At 55.3% G+C, this 25,391-nt stretch overlaps 1 protein-coding gene across 1 annotated transcript in view; it reads left to right on the top strand.

Moving 5' to 3' along the window:
• Positions 1 to 25,391, top strand: part of Dlgap2 (DLG associated protein 2) — a 476,272-nt gene that overhangs the window by 393,829 nt on the left and 57,052 nt on the right. Inside the window, exon 6 of the mRNA XM_048792849.1 lies at positions 9,198 to 9,410. Within this exon, the coding sequence (XP_048648806.1) occupies positions 9,198 to 9,410 (213 nt within the window). The remainder of the gene's footprint in view (positions 1 to 9,197; positions 9,411 to 25,391) is intronic.

Below are 25,391 nucleotides of genomic sequence, written 5' to 3'. Positions count from 1 at the left end.
AATTGCATCCTGTCCTTTCAGTTCCTGTTTTTAAACCTAGTTCTCAAGTTTAACCGGTAGGGCTGTCTAAAGGGAACATCTTGTGGTAGGGGGCCCGTTAGGGTTATCTATATGGAACATCTTGTGGTTGCATTGTGCAACACCTGAGGTGCTACGTGCTGCTGGAGGGGTTCTGACATGGGGGTTGGGTGAGGGAGCATCTTGCAGCTTTGAGGCCTAGGGGTTAGGTCACCTAATGCTGGGCCTGGGGTCTTGAGGTCCTTCACCTCCTGTCTCCTGGTTGGAGTGTGTGGACTTCCTCCTGTCTCCTGGTTGGTGTGTGATGTCTTTCTCCTGTCTCCTGGTTCGAGTGTGGGACCTTGCTTCTGTCTCCTTGGTTGGAGTTTGGGGCTTCCTCCTGTCTCTTGGTTGGAGTTTGGGGCTTCCTCCTGTCTCCTTTTGGAGTGTGGGGCCTTCCTCCTGTCCCCTGGTTGGAGTGTGGGGCCTTCCTCCTGTCTCCTGGTTGGAGTGTGGGTCCTTCCTCCTGTCTCCTGGTTGGTGTGTGAGGCCTTCCTCGTGTCTCCTGGTTGGAGTGTGGGACCCTGCACCTGTCTCCTGGTTCGAGTGTGGGACCTTCCTCCTGTATCCTTAGTTTTAGTATGGGGCTTCCTCCTGTCTCCTGGTTGGAGTGTGGAGCTTCCTCCTGTCTCCTCTTGGAGTGTGGGGCCTTCCTCCTGTCCCCTGGTTGGTGTGTGAGGCCTTCCTCCTGTCTCCTGATTGGAGTGTGGGTCCTTCCTACTGTCTCCTGGTTGGTGTGTGAGACCCTCTTCTCTCCTGCTGTTTTCTCCATCCTTTGTTCCTGCCCTTTGCTCTTGTACATATGTGGTTGGTGGTTTCTCTTTTGATGTGGTTGATTTTGCTCCTCTGTTTTTCTGCTCTTTCAGTGGATTTCCACTTTCACACTGTGAGGATGATCCTTCTTGTCCTTGCACTTGTAGAAGTGGGTCCTGTTGTGCATTTTCCATAAGGGGTTGATTTCCCAGTTTTCCTTAGTTGGAAAGACTTTTTTCTTTTTCACTTGTGAAGACCCTCTCTGCTGGATGCAGTGTTTGTGGTTGGCATTTATTTTCTTTTCAGTATGTTTAATATTTCACCCCATCCTCTCCTATTTTTTAAAGTTCCTGTGAAGAAATCTGTTGTTTTGTCATGATGGTTTTCTTAACCAGACTTGGTGCTTTTTTTCTTTGTGTTCTTAGAACTGTCTCTTTGTCTTTTTATTTTGCAGTTTGTTCTGCAACTCATCAGAAACTTTTTTGGAGGTTGGAGTGGTCAAAATTTCCTTGTGTGCTTTCAGACATCTGGATCTGAATGTCCGCGTCTTTTCCCAAATTTGGGAGATTTTTAGCTATTATCTTGCTAAATATGTATTTAATGCCTTTTTCCTCATCTCCTACCATAATTTAAATGTTCATTTACTTCATGACATTTCAACATCTTGTGGACTCTCTTTATTTTATTTTATTTATTTATTTATTTATATTTATTTAGCTGTTTATTTATTTATTTATCTAGTTAGTTATTCTGTCTGCCTGGATTATTTCAAAACACCTTTCTTCTTCTTCAGAAATTCTTATTTCTGCTTCATATGGTCTGTTGTTAAGGCTCTCAACTGCATTTGTATTTCATTTATTGAGTTTGTTAGCTCCAAGATTCCTGTTTGGTTCTTTTAAAATTATCAATGAATCTTTGCATAATACTTCATTTAGATCATGAATCGTTCTTTAACTTCTTTGAATTATCTGTCTGTATTCCTTTATATGTTGCTGCATTTCCTTAGAATCATTTTTTTTAAATTTTTTTCAGGCAATCCATTTGTTCCATTCCCTAAGTCCTCTTTTGGACGGTCACTGTGGTCCTCTTTGGACGGTCACTGTGGTCCTCTTTGGACGGTCACTGTGGTTTTCTTCTGGATGGTCACTGTGGTCCTCTTTGGACGGTCACTGTGGGCCTTTGGAGCCATCATCTTACCTGACTTTTCCATGCTCGCGGGTCCCTTTCTTGGTATTTGCTGTCTGGCAGATCTGTTCTCTGCTATTTCGTAGGTTGGCTTTCACAGAAGGTAGTGTCTCCTGGAATGTGTCCTAGGGTGTCAATCCAGTGTGCTCGTGGGCTTTGCTCCAATGGACACAGTAGGATGGTCTCTGCAGAGCTTCCTCAGCCTCGAATGACGCTGGCCTGTGGTGATGGGAGGGGAATCCATTCCTGTGGGCCGCGTGGTCACGTGGGGGGCAGTGAACGGCATGTTCATGCCGCAGTGGGGATAGGGCTGAGTGGGCGTGGGGTCACTCCAGGGAGCATGTCTGATTTGGTCTTTGTTGATTAGCTCAGTAAACCAGATATGGCTTATAGAAAGCACAAATCACACCCTTGTCACTGTGTCCACCTCTCCATCTGGCAAGGGTCCAACAGACTCAATAAAGATCCTCTGCATGCACCAGGGGAGGGGGAGCAGGCTGGCCCTGGCCCCCCAGGATGCCACGTGTTCAGGAAGATCGGAGCCAGCCTGTAAGCCACTTTGGACTCCAGAGATCCGAACACTCCCTGGGCTTTTGGAGGCAGAAGAGTGAGAAGCATGAGCCTTTGGTCCTGGTCCTGGCCTTGGGGGTGCGTCTGCTTCGCTGGGTGTAAAGCCTCCCAGCTGCCTGTGCACTCCAACTGTGCCGCACTGGGGAGGGCAGGGTTCTGCTTCCTGAGCCTCCGGCCACAACTCTGGCCGTTGGTTGTCCCAGAACTTAGGTGTGGTCACTCCTCATTTACCAGCTGCAGGGAGCCCTTTCCTAGCACAGCGTCAGGGTGAGGTGAGCAGAAAGGACCGTGAGAGCAGGGCACTTGGGAACCCAGGTGTCCTGAAAGGCTGGTCCACGTGATTCCAGTGTGGAGGCCAACAGGCCCAGAGATGCCTCCCAGTAAGAGGAGGCACCATGAAGGGCCCCTCGGGGCAGCACCAGGGCCACAGGAGGAGAGGAACAAGGGGTATTGGGCAGGAGCCCTTACTGCGGTTTCCACAGCAAGGAGGTTGAGGCCGGCCGACTCAGGTTGACTGCTTGAATAACAGCAGGCTCTGGGTCGCAGGCACTGTCCCTTGGCCACTGGGGCTGCTGTCAGGGATCCCGTGTGGACCCCACGGGGAGGTGGTGGCTGTCACCCTGCTGTGGTTGGGGGTGTCTGTGGATGGCAAGATTGCAGCCCTGTTGTGCACTTTGCCTGGGAACTGACCAGCCCTGCGAGGGGCCATCCTTCCAGGGCCAGCATGGTTAGCACACAGGGCCCATGGGGCTCCCAGAGGAGGACAGGCTGCACACAGCACTGTACCCTGCAAGCAGCTGGGTTCTCCAGTGGACGTGTCGGCTGAACTCAGAGCAAACACACAGTGAGCCTGGCAACCAGCTGGACGCACACAGAGCCTTGGCGCTGCGTCCTCCGGCAGGCAGGGCATCCCAGCCCTCCGCTCCGTGGAGAGCAGCCTGAAGCCCGGCCGTCCCTCTCTCCTCGGCCTCCCACAGAGTCCCTCTGCTCTGCCTCGCACCAGGCTGACCCCAGGAACTGAAAGGTCTTCCTCTCCCTGGAGCCGCTGGCCCTGCGCTCAGCTGCGTTTCCCCCTCCGAGTCAGAAGAGCATTCTGAATCCCTGCTCTGGGGACAGCCGGCTCACGTCAGCATCGTGGTGCCCCAGGAGAGACTCAAAAAATAAAAAGCAGGAACTGAGAGAGACATAGAGTCAGACCTCCCTGGGCGAGGGAGACCCAGGAGAGGGAGAGGAGAGACAAAGCCCAGGCAGCCACGGCAGGAGTCAGCCAAGAGAAGCTGAACGAGTCCGGAAGCCCAGGCCGTGCCTAGCAGGACGCCGTGGCCGTCTCCCAGGACTCTCGGCACCCCTGGGCCCAAGGTACCTGAGCAAGCTCAGGCGGAGCTCGGGCACTGCAGGTGGAGGTGAATGGGACGAGTCTGGGACTGCCCCAGAGATGGCCTCCGGCTCTTTGGGCGCCTCAGGGGGCCCTCCCTCCTTTCCTGATGCCCAGCCGCACTCTGCCCACTGCCTGCAGCTGCCCCCCCTTCTCTGAGCCTGCCCGGCCTAGCTGGGAGACCTTCCCACGGCCAGCACTGGGGTCCTCCAGCCCAGCGGGGTCCCTGGCTGCAGCTCCTCAGGCTCTGCCTCCGTGAGGGCTCGTGTCCTGGTCACGCAGCTTCCCTACTGACAATGGCTCTCTCGCTTGTCAGCCTGAAGTGCCTTCACAGTAAACAGGCACCACGTCCCCGACCGTCCTGAACTGCAGCCGCGTGGAGCCAACCGGCACAGGCACTGTTTAGGAAAAGCACAAATATGGTCTGAGCTCCAACGTGATGTAAAAATAGAGGAATGAAACTTTTTAATTTAATGTAATTTAATTTTTGATGCTGGGGATTGAACCTGGGGCCTTAAGCACATTAGGCAGGTGCTCTGCCATGGAAGGACATCCCCAGGTCAGAAAGTAACTCCTAACTAAACCCATCTTCATATAAAAATGTCAGAGTGCCATGTAGTCTGCACAAAAATGCAGGGTTCAGGTGCCTGCTGCTGGGCGAGGAACCTCCGTAGCCGCAGAGCTGCAGATCAGACCTAGGGGCATCGTGAGGGCAACCCAAACACCAGAGGCCTGCCAAGCCAGTGGGGTTTGTGGAAAGAGTGAACGGTTCCTGGTGAAGCGCCAGCGAAGCCATGTTCTCTCTTCTCTTGATTTACATGGTGGTTATGTTCCTGAAAAAAAAAATCATTTTTTATTTAGGCTGCAAAACACAAAGAGCCTTAGTTTTCACACAAAACAGGCTTGAGGCTCAGGGAACGGCAGATGGGAAACTAACCCGAAGTCTCTGGACGTGCGTCTGGTCGCCCTCACTAAACACTTCCAGGCTTCCCAAAAACCAGCCCGGCTGGACGCCTGCAGACCAGAAATCTCCCCAAGTACTGTGGGGACGAAGCCACCCCGATGGACCCTGGAGTGGACGCCTGCTCTGGAGGGCGCGACTCAGGCTGTTGCCGTTTGCTGTGAAAATCTGGAGAGTGGGAACCCAGCTGCGTGGCTCTCAGTCAGGTCCCAGTGGCTGATGCCCTTGAAATGCTTGTGACATGCGCACGTGTGCATACACACACACACACACACACACATGAACTGTCGGGGACTGAGGACATCTCCGGAGGGGGACGCAGCTTCCTTGGTCTCACTCCTGCAACAGAACGCCATCGTAGATCCGGCCCATAGGCCTGGGCCTTGCCTCTCGAAAGGAAGAAGCACAAACACCCCTCTACGTGCTCAGAAATGCCCCCTTCGGGTGCCTGGGGAGTGGCACCCAGTGTCCGCAGCTGGGCCTGCAGAGCTGGAAGGGGCCTGGGGAGGAAGCGTCCCCTTGCTCGCGGGAGCTGGGAGAGCCCTGGCCCTCCATGCGTCGGCCTGCAGGCTCTCACCCAGCGATTTCCAGGGAAGGGCGTTCACTGAGCATAGTGGCTTTCCGGATCCGTCTCCTGGCTTCTGACAGTCTGAGACGTGTGCCTCGGGGTTGGTATTTTGTTCTTGAATTTGTACCCAGAAACTGACTCTGGTTACTTTTCTGTATTGAAGTTTTTCTGTCAAAGGCTGTGAAGTCGGCGTCTTAAATCAGACACAGAGACACACAAGCTGGCCTCATTTTGTTAGTTAATTTGCAGGCTGCTGGAGAATCTTTACCTTGTTTTTTATGGAAACCTTTTTTAATTTGTTCTACATAGTTATACATGACAGCAGGATGCATTTCAATTCATCATACACAAATAGAGCACAACGTTTCAATTCTCTGGTCGTACACGATGTAGCATCCCACCATTTGTGCAATCATACATGTCCCTTGGGCCATGATGTCCATCTCATTCCACCATCTTTCCTGCCCCTATATCCCCTCTCCTCCTCACCCTCCCCTTTGCCCAATCCAGAGTTCCTCCATTCTTCCCACACCCCCACCCCCCAAATTGTAGGTCAACATCCACTTATCAGAGAAAATATTTGGCCTTTGTTTTGGGGAATTGGCTAAGTTCACTTAGAATGATATTCTCTAATTCCATGTATTTACCTGCAAATGCCATAATTTTGTCATCTTTTATTGCTGAGTAATACTCCATTGTGTATAAATGCCACATTTTCTTTATCCACTCATCTGTTAAAGGGCACCTAGGTTGGCTCCACAGTTTAGCTATTGTGAGTTGGGCTGCTATAAACACTGATGTGGCCGCGTCCCTGTAGTAGGCTGATTTTAACTCCTGTGGGTATAGACCAAGGAGTGGGACAGCTGGGTCAAATGGGGGTTCCATCCCCAGTTTTCTGAGGAAGCTTATGGAACATTCTTGATTCATAAGAAACCCCATGAACCTGCGAGTGAACCTCTTCCTTGCTGTCTCCCGCCTGTCCCCTTCCTGCCACGGTCTCCTCGGACATTCGCGTGGGGTGGGGTCTGCAGGGCATGGCCTCCCTGGCCACCCCTGACAGTGGCCCCCTGACCTGGTGCCCCCACGGGCCCCTGGGCCCTCGGCACACCTGACGCCCTTATTTTATGAGCATCTCCTCCACCGAGATGTGACATCTCTGAGGACCATGACTTTTCTTAAATTGAGAATAAGGGTTGTTCTTTTTTTTTTTTTTTAATCACAATAGTAATATATGACTCATTTAAAAATTTAGAAAATATAAGTAGAAAGAAAAGTAACTGAAACATGTCAGCCCCTCCCCCAGAGACCTCCTGCCTGCTCCCTCCCCTGTCTGCCCAGCACACGCAGGCCGTCTGCTTTGAGAACTCTAAACACCGAGCATCCCTTCCAGGGTCCAAATGTGTCCCCAGAAGTCCCTGTGCTGGAGATGGACTCCCAGAGCCACATGATGGTATCTGGAGGTGGCCCTGGGCTGATCAGGATTCATGAGGTCATGCAAAGCCCTCCCTCCCATGTCAGCAGAGGCTGGCGTCACGCTCTTGCCAGCCTCCAGAACCAAGAACCAAGTGCCTTCTATTCTTTATAAACTACCTCACCTCTGTAGCCTCTGCCACTTGGACCAAGACACCTCATCACAAGCACCTTTCCATAGCAAATACTCTTCTGTAATATCATCTGGACATCGAACAGTCTCCATTGACTGGTTATAATAAATATTGCTGGCCATCCCCTAGAACACGGTGTTGCCACTGTTTCTCCTTTACCCTAACTAGTGACTGACTGATGCTGCCTGAACCTTCCTGTCCTGGGGTGCCCTGTGAGCAGTCGCGTCCTCTGATAAATGCCACAAAATTCGCACTGCCCTGTCCCCTCCCTGGCATGAGAAGGTACGGACTGGCTGTTCCCCTGCCTCCATCTCCCCACTGGCTCTGCGTCTGTGACGACTGAAGGCTGACTTTGGTAAGCGTCCATGCCCGGGCGAATGGTCACTCACCACTCATCCTTCTTCCAGTGCAAGGCACGCAGCTGTCGAGAGGCAGCATCTCGGGAGACCAGGGCTCTGCAGGGCACATGGACACACGTTTTCTCCATTGCTGACTTCTTGCTGGACAGATGCCCTGGGTGTCACAGGCTGTGGTGTTACTCTGCCTGTGACATACATCAGTGGCTCTGCAGTGTGACCTGCTCACCATTTGTTTTGAGGCCAGGTCACTCATTTCACAATGCCCTTCCAGCGTGGTCTGTGTTCCCGTCACCCCTCTGTGGAAGCCCAGGTCAGGAAGAGTGGTCAGCTGGGTGGGGACTGAGCTAGCTGCCCATCGTGGCTTGCCCTGTGCCAGTCGGGGCAGAGCAGGAGTTTGCATGTGTCCACTCCGCCGAGCCCCCTCCTCAGCGCTGTGTAGGGGTCAGCCAGTGCCACACGCGGTTCCAGAGTCGCTGTGAGCCCCAGTGTCCCTGGGCCCACTCGGGAATGCTGTTTGGAGAAACAAAAGCCACAGATGGGAGCCACCCACCTGTGCCACTCTTCAGAGAGGCATTGTGCTGTGCCCTTCCACAGCAAGTGGCAAACAGAGTACCCGCCCAGCGGGGCTGCAGGTGCAGAAGGCATTGGAAGGCAAGGGGCCCTCTTCCCTCTGTCCCTGGGCTCCTCTCCCAGCTATGCCCCGGTGGACACCATCTGCTGGCAGCACACAGCATGTTATCTAGGGGACAAACACCAGGCACCTCCAGCCGAGAGGACTACCTCGGCTGCCACCCCACCGCGCCTCCTGGGGGCACCAGACCAGCGGCACCCGGGCTGCAGCGGGCTGCGAGGCCCAGGACCCTGGTCAGGACCTCAGAATCCGCACATTCACAGGGAAAACCCCCAGCTCTGAAGTCCCGGCTGGGGCCTCCTTGCTCTCCCCCAGCGGAGGACGCACTGGGCAGGCCCTGGAGGCAGAGCTGCTGCAGCATCTGTGTCTTGGCTGTCAGCGTGGACCTGGCCGCAGCGTCCTCATCAAACCCCTGAGCTCCTGGACAGAGCCAGGCCTGAGCTGCTGGGACCTGGCTGTCACACTGGAAGTACCCGCTCACCCAGGACCTTCCGTCTACGTGGAGACCCTCTTCCAAGTCCCCGGTGCGGAGGGTGGATGCCGCTCCCTGGCCTGCTCTCAAGCCAGAGAGGCAGTGGGAGCCCTGGCTGGGGCTTCTCCAAGGGCCCGCTGTGCCCATGGTGCGGCCCCCGGAGCCCCCGCTGGAGGAGGTGAGTGGGAGGGTGTGTGGGTGCGAGCATTTTGCATAGATGATGTCACTTGACTCCTAGCTGAGCCCCCCCTCCTGTAGCTGCATCTAAGGGGAAATTGACAACAATACAGGATTTTCTCCTCCTTCTTTCACTCTTTCACTTCTTCTATTTTCAGTTTTCTCAAGTTTCAATTTCCTTTGGCAGCAGAAGGAAATCTATCTAAATGTTAGCCATGGTGGTTCTGTGGCTTCTGCTTTCCTAACGTTTTCTCGCTTTCCCCATAGTGTTTATGTCTGCTTTATAATGGGAAGAAAACCAGTCCTCTCCTATTAATATCCTCCCGGGGCTGGGCGACGGTGCCGAGCAGCTTCTACCCGCGCGCCCGTGGTAACTGGCCGCCCGCCGCCGCCGTGTCTTCAAGAGCTGCGGCGAAGGTGCTGCCCCCGCGCCGAGCACGGCTCCCCACGCCACGCCTGACGTGCGCGTCTCTGCTTCCTCCTAGGTGCCTCAGGACGAGTGGGGAGGCTACCCGTCCAGCGGCAAGGAGGAGGAGATCCCCTGCCGCAGGATGAGGAGCGGCAGCTACATCAAAGCCATGGGAGATGAGGACAGCGGAGAGTCGGACTCCAGCCCCAAAACATCCCCGACAGTGGCCCTGCGACCAGAGCCCCTGCTGAAGTCCCTGGGACAGAGACCGCTTGGAGACCACCAAACGTAAGAAAGGCCATGCCTCCTCCGAACATGCGCTGTGTCTGAGCTCCTCTTCAAAGCTCCTTAGGTGTGGGCTAGCCGTCATCAGCTGAAACTTGAGTTGAAAATGTTCCAGCCAAGCCTTTGGTGTCCCAGTCCTCTGTTTAGAAGTGACCGGTCTGTGATCGCTTGTTATGCAGTTACCAGGGGAAGGTGCTCGGGCGATTTCTGTGTCTGATCTTTAAAGCTAGTGGATGCATGGGTGTCTTTCGGATCCTTCAGCTGATCCCCTGGGGAGGGATGGTGTGTCTGAGGTGGTGTGTGGAGCTGTGACGGGTCCCAGAAGGAAGGCCTGTGCTCACTGCGACTTCAGAGTGCACTTCCGGGTGGCATTGTTCCTAGGAGAGAGGAGGTGACCTAACTTTAAACACGTAGTGCCATGTGCTTTGTGCATCTGCCCAAAGATGCATGGTTGACAGATTCAGCTATTCGGGCAATCCTCCCTTCACACGGAGTGTGAAAGACGACGGTCACTCCCAGGAGGGCGGGCCGTGTTGAGGGCACCCAGCCTACCTCCCGGCTCACAGGCAGGCACTTAGGACTGGTGGTGTCTCCAGGCTCCCCTCCACAGCTGCCCCTCTCCCACATGACTGGAAAGCAACAGGTACAGCCCCTTGTCAGGGCTTCACAGTGTTGCTTACAGAATCCTCCAAGTGAGGCAGGGAAGTTCCAGACTAAGGTGTCCCTGCATGTCCCCTCCTCCTGACTCCATGCCTGGCGCTCACAGCAATGATTTGCTCCAGTAAATCCAATAACCCATGAACGTTAGTTTGCAGAACGAAAAATGAGTTCTTGGTGGGTCTCTGAACCTCTTCTGCAGATACCCTGCAGCTCAGGTACTCCCACAGGAGCATCCCCATGTCTTGGAGGACAGATCCCAGGCACACTGTCCCCATGGGCCTCTGCACAGGGCCTGTGAGGAGCCATTAGTGCAAACAGGAGTGCTCACACCCACAGCAAGGCCAGGTGTAGCCATCACCAGATTACACTTACACTCTCCTGTAAACTACATAAGCCATCTTTATTCTAGAATTTATTTTATAGTCAAACACTGTTTGAAGCAAAATTGGTAATTCTCAACTCGTATTTTAAATATAGTTAGAAATAACTGGGCTCAACAAGACCTTGATTGCTGTCCCTGCTTCTACGCCAGAGGACTTCCCTGCAGGACTCGATCCACACAGTCTGCCCAGGCGGAGCCGTCCCCATGGTGACAGCGGGAGTGAGAGTCCGCTTGTCCCCAAGAGGCCTTGTTCCCCTCTGGTGGCCCAGGTGACTCCCAGCACCTGCCACAGTTCAGAGGCAGAGGAGAGGCCAGCTGGAGGTCAGGAGGGCGACTTGCTGCCCTGAGAGACCAGCTCACATCTTGTCCGGTCGCCTCTCGCTTGAGGGGCCTCGGATGGTCCACACACTGCTCTGTCCCTGGCACCAGGTGGCAGGGATGGGGAAGCCTGGGCCTTTAGCTGCCTTCCAGCTCTGAACCACGTCATGGGGCACCTCTGTGGCTGATCCACTCTCAGAGGCTGGCCTCCGGGCACTGTGCCAAGTGACCACTGAGAACTGCCCACCCTCGGCTGTGCAGAAGCAGACTCACCTGCTGCTGTGACCCGCACCCCTGTTGTCCACACAGACACCTCCTCGTCTGCCTCGTGGTGCTCTCAGACAGTGCACAGTGATGGGAACGGCAGAGACAAAAGCTGGAAGAGAAGAGAAACAAGAGAAGCCACGGGTCGGAACGCAGCTGTGCTGGGTCTACCAGCCCTTGCGACCCAGCGGTCCAGGAAGGAGTCGGCACACCTGAGGGTGGGTGCATGGATCACCAAACTGGCTCAAAGAGAAACCATGGGGAGGTAAGAAGCAGAAATACTGACCCCAGAGCTGTGGGGAGCACCAAGTGTCCAACTCATACGACTGGAGTCCCAGGAGGGAAGAGAGAGGAGAGGACAGACAGATACCCCAAACCTGGCAGCCACAATTTTCAAAAACAACAAAACTTACAATCACAAACAATCTCAAGAAAGATGAATGCAAGGAGCAAAACACAGAATTTAAAACCCCACATTTACACACATCACATTCGAACTACCAGAAATGAAGGGCAGAGCAAACCTTCAAGGGCAGACACATTGGGTTGCACCTAAAATTGGACAGTTCTTCAGGACAGACCACCCCAGCCAGACGGCAGGACGCGGATCAGAGAAACACCTTGTCAGATTGTGGACCTTGAGAAGGTGTCTTCATTAATGAGCGTGAGTAAGACATGGAAGGAAGGAAGGAAGGAAGGAAGGAAGGAAGGAAGGAAGGAAGGAAGGAAGGAAGGAAGATTTCCTGCTGTGCTGCAGAAATGCTCCAGCAGCCCTCTGAGCAGGGGACAGAGGAGCACCGCAGCCCTCTGAGCAGGGGCCTGAGGAGCACAGCAGCCCTCTGGGCAGGGGACAGAGGAGCACAGCAGCCCTCTGAGCAGGGGACAGAGGAGCACCGCAGCCCTCTGGGCAGGGGACAGAGGAGCACCGCAGCCCTCTGAGCAGGGGACAGAGGAGCACCGCAGCCCTCTGGGCAGGGGACAGAGGAGCACCGCAGCCCTCTGAGCAGGGGACAGAGGAGCACCGCAGCCCTCTGGGCAGGGGACAGAGGAGCACCGCAGCCCTCTGAGCAGGGGACAGAGGAGCACCGCAGCCCTCTGGGCAGGGGACAGAGGAGCACCGCAGCCCTCTGAGCAGGGGACAGAGGAGCACCGCAGCCCTCTGGGCAGGGGACAGAGGAGCACCGCAGCCCTCTGAGCAGGGGACAGAGGAGCACCGCAGCCCTCTGGGCAGGGGACAGAGGAGCACCGCAGCCCTCTGAGCAGGGGACAGAGGAGCACCGCAGCCCTCTGGGCAGGGGACAGAGGAGCACCGCAGCCCTCTGGGCAGGGGACAGAGGAGCACCGCAGCCCTCTGGGCAGGGGACAGAGGAGCACCGCAGCCCTCTGGGCAGGGGACAGAGGAGCACCGCAGCCCTCTGGGCAGGGGACAGAGGAGCACCGCAGCCCTCTGGGCAGGGGACAGAGGAGCACCGCAGCCCTCTGGGCAGGGGACAGAGGAGCACCGCAGCCCTCTGGGCAGGGGACAGAGGAGCACCGCAGCCCTCTGGGCAGGGGACAGAGGAGCACCGCAGCCCTCTGGGCAGGGGACAGAGGAGCACCGCAGCCCTCTGGGCAGGGGACAGAGGAGCACCGCAGCCCTCTGGGCAGGGGACAGAGGAGCACCGCAGCCCTCTGGGCAGGGGACAGAGGAGCACCGCAGCCCTCTGGGCAGGGGACAGAGGAGCACCGCAGCCCTCTGGGCAGGGGACAGAGGAGCACCGCAGGCCTCTGGGCAGGGGACAGAGGAGCACCGCAGGCCTCTGGGCAGGGGACAGAGGAGCACCGCAGCCCTCTGAGCAGGGGACAGAGGAGCACCGCAGCCCTCTGGGCAGGGGACAGAGGAGCACAGCAGGCCCTGGACCCACAGGAAGGAAGCGCGCCCGCCCTGGGTTTGCTGGGAACTACTCGACCTTTCGCACTCCCCAGAATTCCCAGGGCTCTGCAGAAAGCGAGATGGCAGGGCTGGGAACTGCACAGAGCTGGCAACCCGCACAGAGAGCAGGGTAATCGGAGTCCTGGGCGGGCGCCCTCCAGGGATGGGGAGCCTCTAGCCTCGGACTCCTCCCTCAGTTGGAGGAGCCACAGGAAGGCACGGGTACTCCCAGTGCTGCTCCTGCCTGGGCCTTGGGCCAGGTGAGGTGACACAGCCTGTAAGAAGTGACGCTGCTGTGAGCACCCCTGGGAGCTCAGACCTTCCCATGTGCGCCCGCCATTCCCTGCACTGGGAGGGCTTTCCCCAGAGGCAGGACAGAAGGTCTTCGTGAACTGGGTGACTGCTGCCAGTGCTGGTCCTGGGCCCTGCCAGAGGGTCCAGGCCACCTGCAGCAGGGGAGCCCTGGAGACCTGGGGAGTGGCCGACGTGGACATCACATCAGGGCCTCCAAGGCAGCCCTGAGGAGGAGCTGAAGGCCCCTCGCCTCTCCTGACATGGTCTCCATCTCCATCCAGGCTCTGCAGGCTTCCTGCCGACCACTGAGCCCCTCGCCACGCACCTGCAACCCACCTGCAGCCACCTGCAGCCACCTGCCTCCAAACATGGACGTCTCCACCTCCACCCTGCTCTCTCCCCGTCACAGCCTGAGGGCCCTGCTGCCCAGGCAGGCTCTTCACTATGTGACTTCTGACAACTGGGCATTTCGTCCCTCATGTCCCCCAGCCTGCAGTCTGCACTCCAGCCTCCCCCAACATCTCGCAGCACCCGAATGCAGCCTCTGTGGGCCTCGCTCTTCCCCCAGCGGCAGCCCGGGATCACCACCTCCCTCCCCAGCCTCCCCTCTGTTTCCCTGCTTGCCCCGCCATAGGCTCTGCTCTCCCAGGGGTCGGCACCCCTTCTGTGTGCCCACACTGTACCCTCTGCACCACGTCCCGCGTGAGCTCCACACACGCTGAGTAATGAATGAGACCCACATCTGCTGACTCTGCATCGGGGGTCATTGTCAATCAACCTGAGGACACCCAGAAAGGATCACTCTGAGCCAGAGAGGTCGGGGAGAGCNGCTCTCCGCAGGCGCCTGGCCTGCACGGGAGGCCGTCTCCACAGGCCACACCACAGGACCTGTCTGCGCTCCTGTCTCCGGTGCTCCAAGCCTCTGGCCCACCCTCTGCCTGGACTCTGGTGGCTTCTCCAGGGAGCTCAGCTTTTCTCCCGATTCTCTAGTTTGTTTCTATGCACGCCGACTCTGGTCCACTCTAGTAGCTGTCCTCTCGTTTTGACTTTCTTATGGTCTAATCAAAAATGAAGCAGAAAACAAGTAGAGACTGGCAGTGTGGCTCAGTGGTGCAGCACTGTGAGGATGTGAAGCCCTGGTTCTCTCCAGAGCACCACAGTGGAAGGAGGCTCCTAGAGCCGGGTCTTTGCTGGCCAGTGAACAATGTGAGGGCCACAGCTGGTCGGCAGCAGGTACCACCACTGACTGCCCAACCCTTGTATGTAACTGCACGCCGAAGACCCATGATCTGCAAAACAGGTCATCTTTTTTTTAACCAAGCAGGAGCCAACTAGCGGTGCCTCTTGGGGAGCTCCTCCATGGTGAGATCCCCCCATGTGTGCCTGGGAACCTGGCACCCCAGTTCCCTCTCCAGCCGGGGTGCCTCTGCAGTGCGTAGCCAGCTTCACAGACCACCAGCCAAGGAAGCCGATGCGTCATTAGACTTGTCATTTAAATGGTGAGATTGGTCACCCTCATAGTAAACCTTACACCAAGGTGACGGCATGAAGTAGAACGTCACCTGCCTCTTGCCTCCCCTGTCCAGGAGCACCCACAGCGACGGCCCACACTGCCCTGGCATGTTCCCATGCACGTGAAAACACGCATTTCCAGCAAGACGGGACCGGGCTGTGCATGCCGCTCGGTTTGCTCTTTCTCCCCACTGTCCCGTACTGTTCTGACAAAGCCCACGCTCAGCAGCTGAGAAAAAGGCTTTTCCTCGGGAAGTCCTGGTGCTGAGTCTGGCAGGGTCTTGCTGACATCCAGGTGTCCATGGCTACGTGACTTCTGGGCTCTGGGTAGGGAATTGGTCTGTAGCAGTTGTAGGATCAAGGTCCTCGTGTCCTTGCAGATGGTCAGCTGAGGTCAGCTCTCGGTTCCTAGAAGCCACTCTTGGCTGATGGTCCCTGATTTCATCTTGGAGGCCAGCTGGAGAGGCTCGTGTCCCTCTGTCTTTGCAGACCTCTGCTGGTCATCTTGTGCTGCTTCTCTGGCTCTCGCGCCTTCCTCTTCTGCTTCTGGGGCAACTGCACCCACAGTAGGCACCCTGGCTGCTCCTTCTTCCTCAGGGTCTGCCCATGATCACCCCCAGTTCCATCAGCAAAGTTCATTGGCTCTTGCCACGTAACCCTAGATATTGCAAACACCAGGGCTCAAAGGTCAGGGGCCACACCTTGCACAACCATCACGGTGACCTCCCTGGCCCCTCCTGACCCGTGTCAGTGAGCAGTGAGATGTCACCAATGATCTGTCAATCTGTGTTTTCATTATCGGACAGGTGTTGCAGGAAGGCATTTCTTTGTGAATGTGCAGAGAGGGACCTGCTTTCTGCTAGAATGTTTCCTCTTTTGGCAACATGTGGGAGAATTCTCCTAAGGCATGGCTGCCTCAGAATCTGCTATGTTCAACACAGTGAGGAAAAACCGACCAGAATGGGAGTGACTTCCAATGTTTTAATTTGAAACTAGGTTTAATTTAAATTGAATTAAGTTCATTAGGGCCCTTAATCCATGCATAATTGACCTCCCTATCCTGAGGGAGAGGAGAGGACTGCTCTGAGGCTGGTCATTGCTTGTCTCTGAAAACCCAACAGGACACTCTCTTAGAAAACCGTGCCTTAAGAACAGCTTGCAGGTCCCCCAGTTCTAGACAGTTCAGCCTTGTTCTGAATCAAGGTCCCTTCGCAGAAACGCAGGGCCAAGTCATGCATCTGTAGAACATCTGCTATGGGAGTGTGTCCTGGGAATGTCCTTACTGATCTGCCTCTCGGGGAAGATGACTTTGCAGTGGTCTGTCAATCTTGGGCATTGTCTTGAGAAGGAAAATGTCAGTCAAGGGAGAGGATAGAGGATGAGGAGGACCACATTGCAGAATCAGCTGGGGTTGACTACCAACCTTCTCTTGTTTTCCTGTTTTCTGATTACCCACTTCTGCTTTTGAGTTCCTTAGATCTGTTTTTTGCTTCATTCTTCAGCCTTCTTAGTAATCAAAATGTTTAAGACTATGAATGTTCCTAAGAGTGTATCTTTGGCTACATCACACACATATTGGTATGTGATTTTGTAATCATTTTCCAGATATTCTGCAATTTTGATTTTGATTTCCACTCTGACTCAAGGCCTGAATGAATTAAAGGAGGAAGAGGTAGGTTTCCTAGGAAAAATATAGTTGCTGTTAATTGTTTTATTTTTCTTTAAATACTTTCATGAATTTTTATGTTTAAAACTTCTAAATATTGGTCACTTTTTCTTTTTAGGCCTTAATTTTGGTAGAAAATTTGCTTAGAGTCAAAAGTAAGATATCATTTTTTCAGTTTTTGTTTTTTTTTTCTAATTTCTGATTCTTTGAGCTCTTGATTTTCCAGTGTTTCAGTTTTTCATTCATGAGGACACTCCTACCTACAAAATGCATCTACCAACCCTGTCCACCAGGGGGCCTGCTGTGTTGGCTGCTGCTGCAGCCCACCTAACTATGCAGGAACCAGGGGCCTGTGTCCGCTCATCCTAGGACTCCTGACAAGGCTCTGATATCATAGTATACAGTGAAGAGCATTCCGAGCAACTGTTCCTTAAACAGTAGTCACTCTTTAATTTTATGGACTTCAATATATTTAGCAGCAGCCAATGCTGTTACACAGGCCTGTGATGTCAGCACCCTGGGAGGTTGAGGCAGGAGGATTGTGAATTCAAGGTCAGCCTCAGCAACCTAGCAAGACCCCATCTCAAAGTATAAATAAAAAGGGCTGAGGATGTAGCTTAGTGGTAAAGCACCCCTGGGTTCAATCCTGGTACAAAAATAAAATACAATAATAGCAGCAGAAAGATTTACCAGTTAAATACTTCTGTAAAAAGCCATGCAAGGCTTTCTGCTAATGACTCATTAACAGCTGTTGAAGACTGACCTTCAGAGAAAGCTCTGAGTAAAAAGAATAGCTCAGAGGAGAGAAATCTGTAATGTGCAGGGCACAAGTAAGTAAAATTAAACCCAACAGAGGAAGAAGCCGTGAGTTTTTCTAAATTGGTCATGTCCTATGTCATTCTCTCAAATGGCAAAAACAGCATCTTCCACTGAATTCGTTTTCCTCTTCAATGCACTATGCCTAATTATATGAGTTCATTTTTCAATTTATCCACTAAAGAAGAATGTATTGAAGACTGAGTATATAAATTATCATGTAAATGAACTAATAAAGAACTGTACAGATTGTTAGGATATCAGCTAGGAACCTAAACCTAAATACAGTTAATTTGAATTATAAAAGACATCTCACCCAGCTTTAAAACTGGAAAGATTCTAATGACCAATCTGCTTTTTAAAAAATAACCATTTGATTTGAATGAAAGTGTTTTTAAATTTCTGTTCATTGAGCAATTGGGCAACACATGTTAAGAACACGTCCTACCTGTAGGTTCCGAGGGAACGGTGAGTTCTGAATGAATCGTGCGAGCCAAGCAGGAAGTGCTAGGGGAATTTCAGTCCCTACCTTTTGTAGTAAAGGGTCAGAGAGGCTAAATGCTCATAGTGTCGGAAATGCTGCGCCTGACGTCAGTGTTCCAACAAGACCATGGTGTTTAGAACTGTCTCTGTACCGAGGCCTCACCCTCACGGGGCATCCATAACACAAGGGGGAAGCTGCGGGTGAGATGCCGAGAGGGACCTGCGGCTCTGCCTTCCTGAATGTGGTGGAGACACAGACCTCCATACGCTGTGCTGTGGCCCTCGGGCACTGTCCTGGGGAGCCGACCCCTGTCCCAGAGCCAGGTCAGAGCAGAGGGCGCCCCTGCTGGCGGCTGAGGGGACCCCGAGTCCACACAGGACAAGGACTGGCAGGCCACGGGCCCTGAGACAGAGGGTCCCAGTGGTGTGCAGCGGGGCCTCTAGGGCTGACATCCAGCCAGGGCCTGGACCAGCCTGCACGGATCCTTCCCTGGTGTGCAGAGGGGAGCTCAGCGTGCCGACACCTTGGTCAACCTGTGAGACGGTGGTGGCCCCGTGCTCCCTGGCAGACAGGACCCACAGAACTGTGCTGCTGCCCAGGGCTCTCCTGGTCACAGGTGAACAGGGTGTGTGTGTGCAGGCACTGAGGGGCAGGGAGCAGGGGGAGACCCCCAAGAGCTGACACTCAGCAGTCCCCTCCTCCTCGGGCACCCAGCCTTCTCCTCTTGAGGCCATCAACTGTTTCAACAAGGCCCACTCCCACTGCAGAGGGCCATCCGCTCTATGAAAGTCTACCCTTTTACATCTCAATCTCTTCTAAAAAATGCTTTTATGGCAACGTCCACCTGGTGCTTGACCAAGTCACGTCCCAGTCACACCAACACATAAAACAATCACACACGACAATAGGAATCTGATGCAGGGAGGCAGGCAGGAACCCCCACTCTCATTTCCCCTGGGGAAGGAAGGTGTGATCCCTGCCCAGTGCCCCGGCTCCTCCAGGAATGCCCAGGAACCGGGTCTGTCTGCCAGCCGTGGGTCTCTGATGGTCCAGCACATCTGGCCACCTGGGGACAGAGATGATAGTTTGGACTGATAGATGCCTTGGCTCCCCGGGCTCAGGGAGAGCCAGCGGACCAACCAGGGCTGCTGCTTCTCTCTCAGAAGGCAGGATGGGTGAGGCCCTCAGAATACCTGGCAGGATGCTGGGGGGGGGGGTCATGTCACACGTGAGGCAGCTGTGAACCTGGGAGAGGTGTCTCCCAGCAGGTCAAGGAGATGGGAAGCCAGAAAGACGCTGCAGACAAGAAACAAGACGAGTCTCCAGAAGCCAGCTCCAATGAAAGGAGGTACAGAGAACCAGACTAGCGCTCAGCAGGGTCAAGAGAGCCATGCGTGAACAACCCAAGAACCTCAGCAAAGCGGTATAACATATAGGAAAGCACCGGTGAGTGGACTGAGAGACAGTAGGAGCCCGCAGCAGACCAGGCCAGGCAGGAGGGGCGTCCACGGGGAATAACTCAACCAGAGGAGGAGAAAACCAACCAAGAAGACCAGGGAAGAGCCTGAGCGCTTCTGAGGCTCCAGCCGAGCAAGCCGCGCGTGACGGGGTCCCAGGGGAGAGCGAAGGACTGGAAGGCACCTTCAGGAGACGATGCCGCAAACTCCCACAGCCTTCAAGGCAGAGAGGCTCAGGGACGCCAAGTAAGACAAAACCCCAAGGGACGCACCAAGACAACTGGTGAACTGTCGGCAGCAAAGAGGATCCCGGCAGCTGCAAGGAAGAGCCTTCTGGACCTGTCTTGTGCAAGGGAACCTCTCACCCTAGTAAGATTCTAAGTGGGTTTTTGGACAGAAATCTTGCAGGTCAAGAGGGAATATTATAATATTGCAAAGTGCTGAAAGAAAAATACCAACAAAGATACTATACACAGCAAAACTATGCTTCAAAAATGTGAGAGAGTCAGACTTTCCCAGGTGGACAAACACAGGGGGCAGCCCATCACCCCCAGACCCAGCCCATGAGGACTGCAGAGGCACAGAGGACCTAAGTGCCTGTAGTGTGCAGCTAAAAGTAAGTGTGCAAACATGCACAGAGCACAGTACTGCACCACGGTGTGCAGATCACTTTTAATTCCAGTATCAAAGTTAGGAAACATAAGTCTTGAAATTAAGTATAACCAAACTAATGAAAATACGCAGGGCTGGGGATGTGGCTCAGTGGTAAAGCACATGCCTAGCATGCCTGAGGCCCTGGGTTTGATTCCCAGCACCATAAAAATAAATTAAATAAATCAGTATTATAAAATAAAATGCACAGTGTGGGTACTTGTAGGTTGTGACAAGGATAACAAAGGGAGGGGAAGACAGATGGCAGAGTTTTGTACACATTTGAATTAAATTGCTTTCCACTTAAATAACTTTGAGGTTGTTTTGTTGTTGTTTGTTTGTTTTTTGTGGTGACTGAACCACAAGCCCTGAACCCGGGGCCTGCACATGCGAGGCAAGCACTCTACCACCAAGCTACATCCCAGCCCATAAAATAATTAACTGATCCCCCGGCATCCACACAAACAAAATACCTGTATGAGGCACACGGGAGAAAGAGGACGGAATCAAAGCATAAACGATCTGAAAGCCCACGAGGCACAAGGGAAGACCCAAGCAGGAAGGTACAGGAGCACTGTGGGCTAAGAAGGCAGCAGGACGCGGCAGCAGGACGCGGCATCAGGCCCCTCCCTGGGTCCTCTGAATGCGGACGATCAAACTCCCCATTGAAGGACAAAGCACCTGAAAAGGAGAAAAATACTGAGCAAGTCCAACTGCGTACCGTCAGCAAGAAACTCGGACACGGTGGGCCTGAGGACACGGTGGGCCTGAAACCCTCCGTGGGCGGAAAGTGAAGGGCTTCCCTGCCAGCGGAAGTCAGAGAGGGCAGGGTGGCCAGGGTGCGCTCTGTGTTGGTCGCTGTTTGCTTGCTTGCTTACAATCACCCTGTGCTGCTGTCTTGGTGATGGCCCCTCTGTCCCTCCCCAGCCCTGTCAGTCATGATGGCTACAACCCTGGAGCCGGGCGGCCACCTTGAAGCTGACAGAAAGCCTGTGTAGAAGAAGCTAGTGTGAGGGAAAGCGCGTGCACTGCGTGCCTTGCAGAGGTGCTCCGTCAGTGTTATGTCACCATGACACAGGAGCAGATCATAGTTTTATTAGAAAGGGTCAGACCTCTTGTGATTTCTAGTCATAAGTGCCACTGGAACGGGAACTTTCTTTAAAAGTCAGCCGCCCGGTGTGCTCCACCGCTGAGAGTTCTGTTGCAGGTCACCAAGAATCTTGAGCTTTGAAAGTGAACGTCAAAGCCAGAGGGAAACATGGGGACCCAGTAAGACCCAGAGTCCAGGTGCCAGCTTCAGGCTGCAGTCTGCTCACCCAGGTGGGCTGCATCCAGAACCTCCACCAGCCAGTGCCCAGCGACACCACCTGGAAGACAGCCACAGTGCCACTCACTCGTCCACTGACCAGGCGGCTGCTGGGCTGCCAGACCGCGGGGTCCCAGGAACTCAGAACCGCCGTGACCCAGCAGAGACCAGCCCTTGGGCTCCTTCTTAAACAGAAGACAGGCAGAAACAATGAACATCAAAGAGCCGGGGGGAGGGCAGAACCTGCTAAAGATGGGCCCTGGGGCTCAGAGTGCAGCCCCCGTGGGTTCCACGGGGCCAGGCTGCCTCTGAAACCATGTGGCTGGCTGGGCTTCACTGTGAAGTTGGCCTTGAACATGGGGCACGCACCCTGGGCATTTCCAAGAAGAGAGTTCCTCTCAGAGGCCACAGAAAGCCAGTGACGGAGGCAGGGAGGGACATGGTCCAGACCTCAGGGACCAGCGTCCCGGCTGGCTTGAGCTGAAGGGCCCAGGACGGCTCCACAGGGAGCCCGGTCAGAGACAGGCCGAGCCGCAGGCCCTGGGGCCCGGTGTCACGTTAGTGCACACCCTGGCCTCGTGACCTGTGGGGGTGCAGAGGGAGCCAGGTATGCGGAGGACCAGTGAGGGTCCCTCATGTCTGGGGTGACAGGAAGCCTGCTTTGGGTCGCAGTGAGCTGGAGGCCACAGGTGAGCAGGAGGGAGGTGTCACCTGGGATCACAGGAGTGCTGTCCCGTGCTGTGGAGACAGCCTGCGGCTGGGGCGGCAGTGAGGAAGGGAGGGGCTCCAGAACCCAGAACCGGAGGCTCAGGGCCAGAGACCAACAGTGGAAAGAGGAGTCGGCTCCCTGATGGAGACCTGCTGGTGGGAAGAGCAGGGCGGCAGAAGCTCGGCTCTGCAGAGCTGGGATGGGGGGGGTGTCCCAGCATCTGGGGGCCCAGTGGGGTGGGAGGAGGGTCCCAGCCTGGGGGAGGGTCAGTGGGGTGGGAGGAGGGTCCCAGCCCCTCCGAGGTCTTTACCGTGGTTGCTCTGAATCTGTGGTTCACAGAGGTGGGGATCAGGTAAATAGCTCCCCGCTCATCAGCCTGTGGATGGAGTTTGGCATTAGATTGAGTGGAGACAGGAAGTGGGGTGAGAGCTGGCCCTCGCCCTGTGGCTCGGTTTGGAGATCAAGGTGCAGAGGAAGAGTGAAGCAGCAGCCGGCTCGGACTAGCACAGGCCAGCTCTAGCCACAGTGAGCTTGGTGCTGGCCAGCTGGCCAGTGTGTGTGTGAGTCTGTGGGACACAGTGGCTGGTCCCTGGAGCGCTGGGCCCTTTCGGAGCCCCTGGGTGCCACTCCCCTGCGGGTCTGTGGACGCAGGTTCTCCAGCACCGTGGTGAGTCCCTGACATCAGTGCGGGAGCTTTGCATGCCTTCGTCATCTGTCCCCCGTGTGCTGCTCCTGGGGCTCCCTCCACACTGCCTCCAGGAACAGTGGGGCGGGGACACCCATCCTCCCGAGGAACAGGAAACACCCCCCGTACCACAGATATCCATGCAAGGGAAAGGCCTGCAGTGTTCAATGCTTCTAGACCAGACCACCTGTTCCCTGAGTGCCCCCCTGGCAAGGAGGCTGATGTTCAATATCTGCCCATCTAACATGGGATGAGGTCTGTGTGATCACTAGACTCAGGGAGGAGGCCACCTCTGTCCCTGCCTCCTCCTGCCAGCACCACACTCCTATGACTGGTGCCTGGACCACACGGGTCCAGAGTCAGTGTGCGCCGAAGCATCTGTGAACGGCGCCAAGAAGAGGGCTGTTCTTGACAGTGCGGACGCTGCAGGCTGCACAGCTGGCCAGGTCTGCATGGATTCAGACTGACCACTTCCCAGGAAATGTGGCTCTGGAGTCAGGGGCAACATGCTGAAGTTCATCACAGCTTTCTGAAAAGGCAGGTGTAAGCCGCCTCCCAACACCAGAGGTGCCTGGCTGGTGCGCCATTGCTGCTGTGGCTACGTCATAGATGGCCAAGACCTCCACTCGGTGCCTGGGGCACCATCCCTCCCTCCAAGTAGGCCCGGGCTCCTCGTGGTGTGGCCAGGTCTGCAGACCACCTGAAATGTTCATGCAAAACAAGGGCTGGGGCTGACCTCCCCCTCCAGATCCCGTCTCTGGAGACAGGATGCAGAGATCTCATTACTTGGAAGTGCGGGCCCAGGAGCTTTGGGTACAAGTTAGAATTTGAAAACCATCAGAAGGATGTTTTCTAGTTTCTGAAACACGCCTTTAAACACCACCGAAAACTGTCAGAAACGTTCATGGAGAGTGGGATTCACTGGGGTAAAGAATCCGGGCCCACAGGAGGCTGAGACGTACATGACAGGGTCGAATGGGCTCCTGGTGACAGGCTTGGTGGCTGTTGCTCAGCAGCCGTGGCCCAGGGCTGCTGAGGCAGGTCTGGCGCTCCCCCTCTGCGCAGAGTTTCAGGCAGAGTCCTGGTGGCCAACAGGGAGCCCGCCCTTCAGCCAAGTGACAGGACAGCACGGAAGTGTCTGCTGCTGGGGCCCAGCGGGGCATGTCCGTTACCTGAGGGGGACTCCAGCGCTCCACTCCCTGGGCCGTCCACTCTGGCTGTTGATGGGGGTCACAGCAGAGGTCTGCCGTAGAGGCCCCCTTGACTGGCCTCACATAGTCCCCGACTTTTGCTTTGTGATGCCCTGCGTCACCCAGGACTCTGCCAGCAAGAGGCCACCACCAGGTGAGGCCACCCACCCTGGGCCAGAGAAAACAAGCCTGTGTTCTTCATAGCGTGCCCAGTCTGCGGTGCCGTGCCGTCAGCCAGTGGGCACGACTGAGCAAGTACTTCCATCTGAGCACAAGGTGGTGCCGAGGCGCCCAGTGGGCGTTTGCTGGGCGGGTGACTCAGTCTCTGCATTTCTTTAGAATGTTCTGTTTGCTTAGGTCCTTTCTGATGTTGGTCCTTGTTTTCCTGACTTCCCCTGATGGTGACGACTTTGTTGACAGTTTGCTAATGCTGGCCGTCTCTATTTTGTGTCTTTCTGGGAAAATAAATGATAGGGAAAGATGTCATATTTCAAAAAACACAGCTCAGAAACGGTGACCATCACAGGACTGAACGCCGCCTCCTCTTCCCGCCGTCCTCCAGTCTCCAGCTGGGCGTGAAGCAAGGCCAGTCTGTGCTGTGGGGTTTGGTGGCCGGTGATCGGTGCTTCACAGGAGGGCCTGAGGGAGGCCTTCGCACAGCTGCTAGCCGTGTCTGAGCAGGTGCAGTGCAGGAAGCCAATGCCCCTCCCGTCCCCCGGGGACGTGCACTTTGCAGGTGGGACCACAGGAAGCCACAGAAGGGAGGCCACAGCACCCTGAGCGCCATAGGCCTGAGCCTCCACTCTGTCACTGTGCAAGGCCCTACACCCGCCCGGGAGCCACCCCCAGCACACCAGGCGTCACCGTGCTGCTGGACGTGTGGTCTGAGTGGCCAAGCAGCCTGTGAGCAGTGGCCGGCGACCATGCGGCTTCTGCCCTGAGCGCCAGCCTGCACCTAATCCAGGAAAGCACGCCTGAGTGGGGGCACCTGGGCCGCACCCCCTGTCTGCACCTGGGGAGCCGGGAGGTGTGCTGCACACGCCCGAAGCAGGAGGGCCTGTGCCCCTCAGCGCCAGTCTCTCAAACCAAGACTCGCCGCACGGCCACCCCGGCAAACGGCAGGCGCCCACCACAGCACAGCACCCTGGCCACAGGGGAGTGGACGGTGGCTCCAGGTGAGAGTGAAGGCAACCCAAGCTCCAGCACACGCGTGTGCACACACCTGCTCCCACAGAAGTAGACAGAAAATGGAGGGTGTCTAAGGCAGGCCCCACCCTGACCCCGCGACACCCGCGGCTGGGAGTCCCTGCGCACGCACTGCACTTCATCCCTCACAGCATGGGAAAGAAGAACTCTAGCAGAGCCGAGTTCTCTGGGTCCCTGTGTGAAAGGACGGGATTCAGAGCTGCCACGGTGACAGAGGTGAGGAACAGAGGTGGTGCCCGAGGAGAGAGGCAGAGTCCAGGTAAGATACGGTGGCCCTGAACTGCTCCGTTTTCAGCTGCTGCCCACTGAAAATGGAAACGTTTTGGCAGCTGAGACCCACCAAGTTAAGCAGGTGTCATTGGGCAGCTGAGACCCACCAAGTTAAGCAGATGGCGCTGGACAGCTGTGACCCACCAAGTTAAGCAGGTGGCACTGGACAGCTGAGACCCACCAAGTTAAGCAGGTGGCACTGG

This window comes from Marmota marmota, unplaced genomic scaffold, assembly GCF_001458135.2.
Source record: "Marmota marmota marmota unplaced genomic scaffold, marMar, whole genome shotgun sequence".
NCBI lineage: Eukaryota > Metazoa > Chordata > Mammalia > Rodentia > Sciuridae > Marmota > Marmota marmota.
The sequence above is the reverse complement of the archived record's forward strand: the minus strand, read 5'-3'. Positions and strand labels throughout refer to the sequence as shown.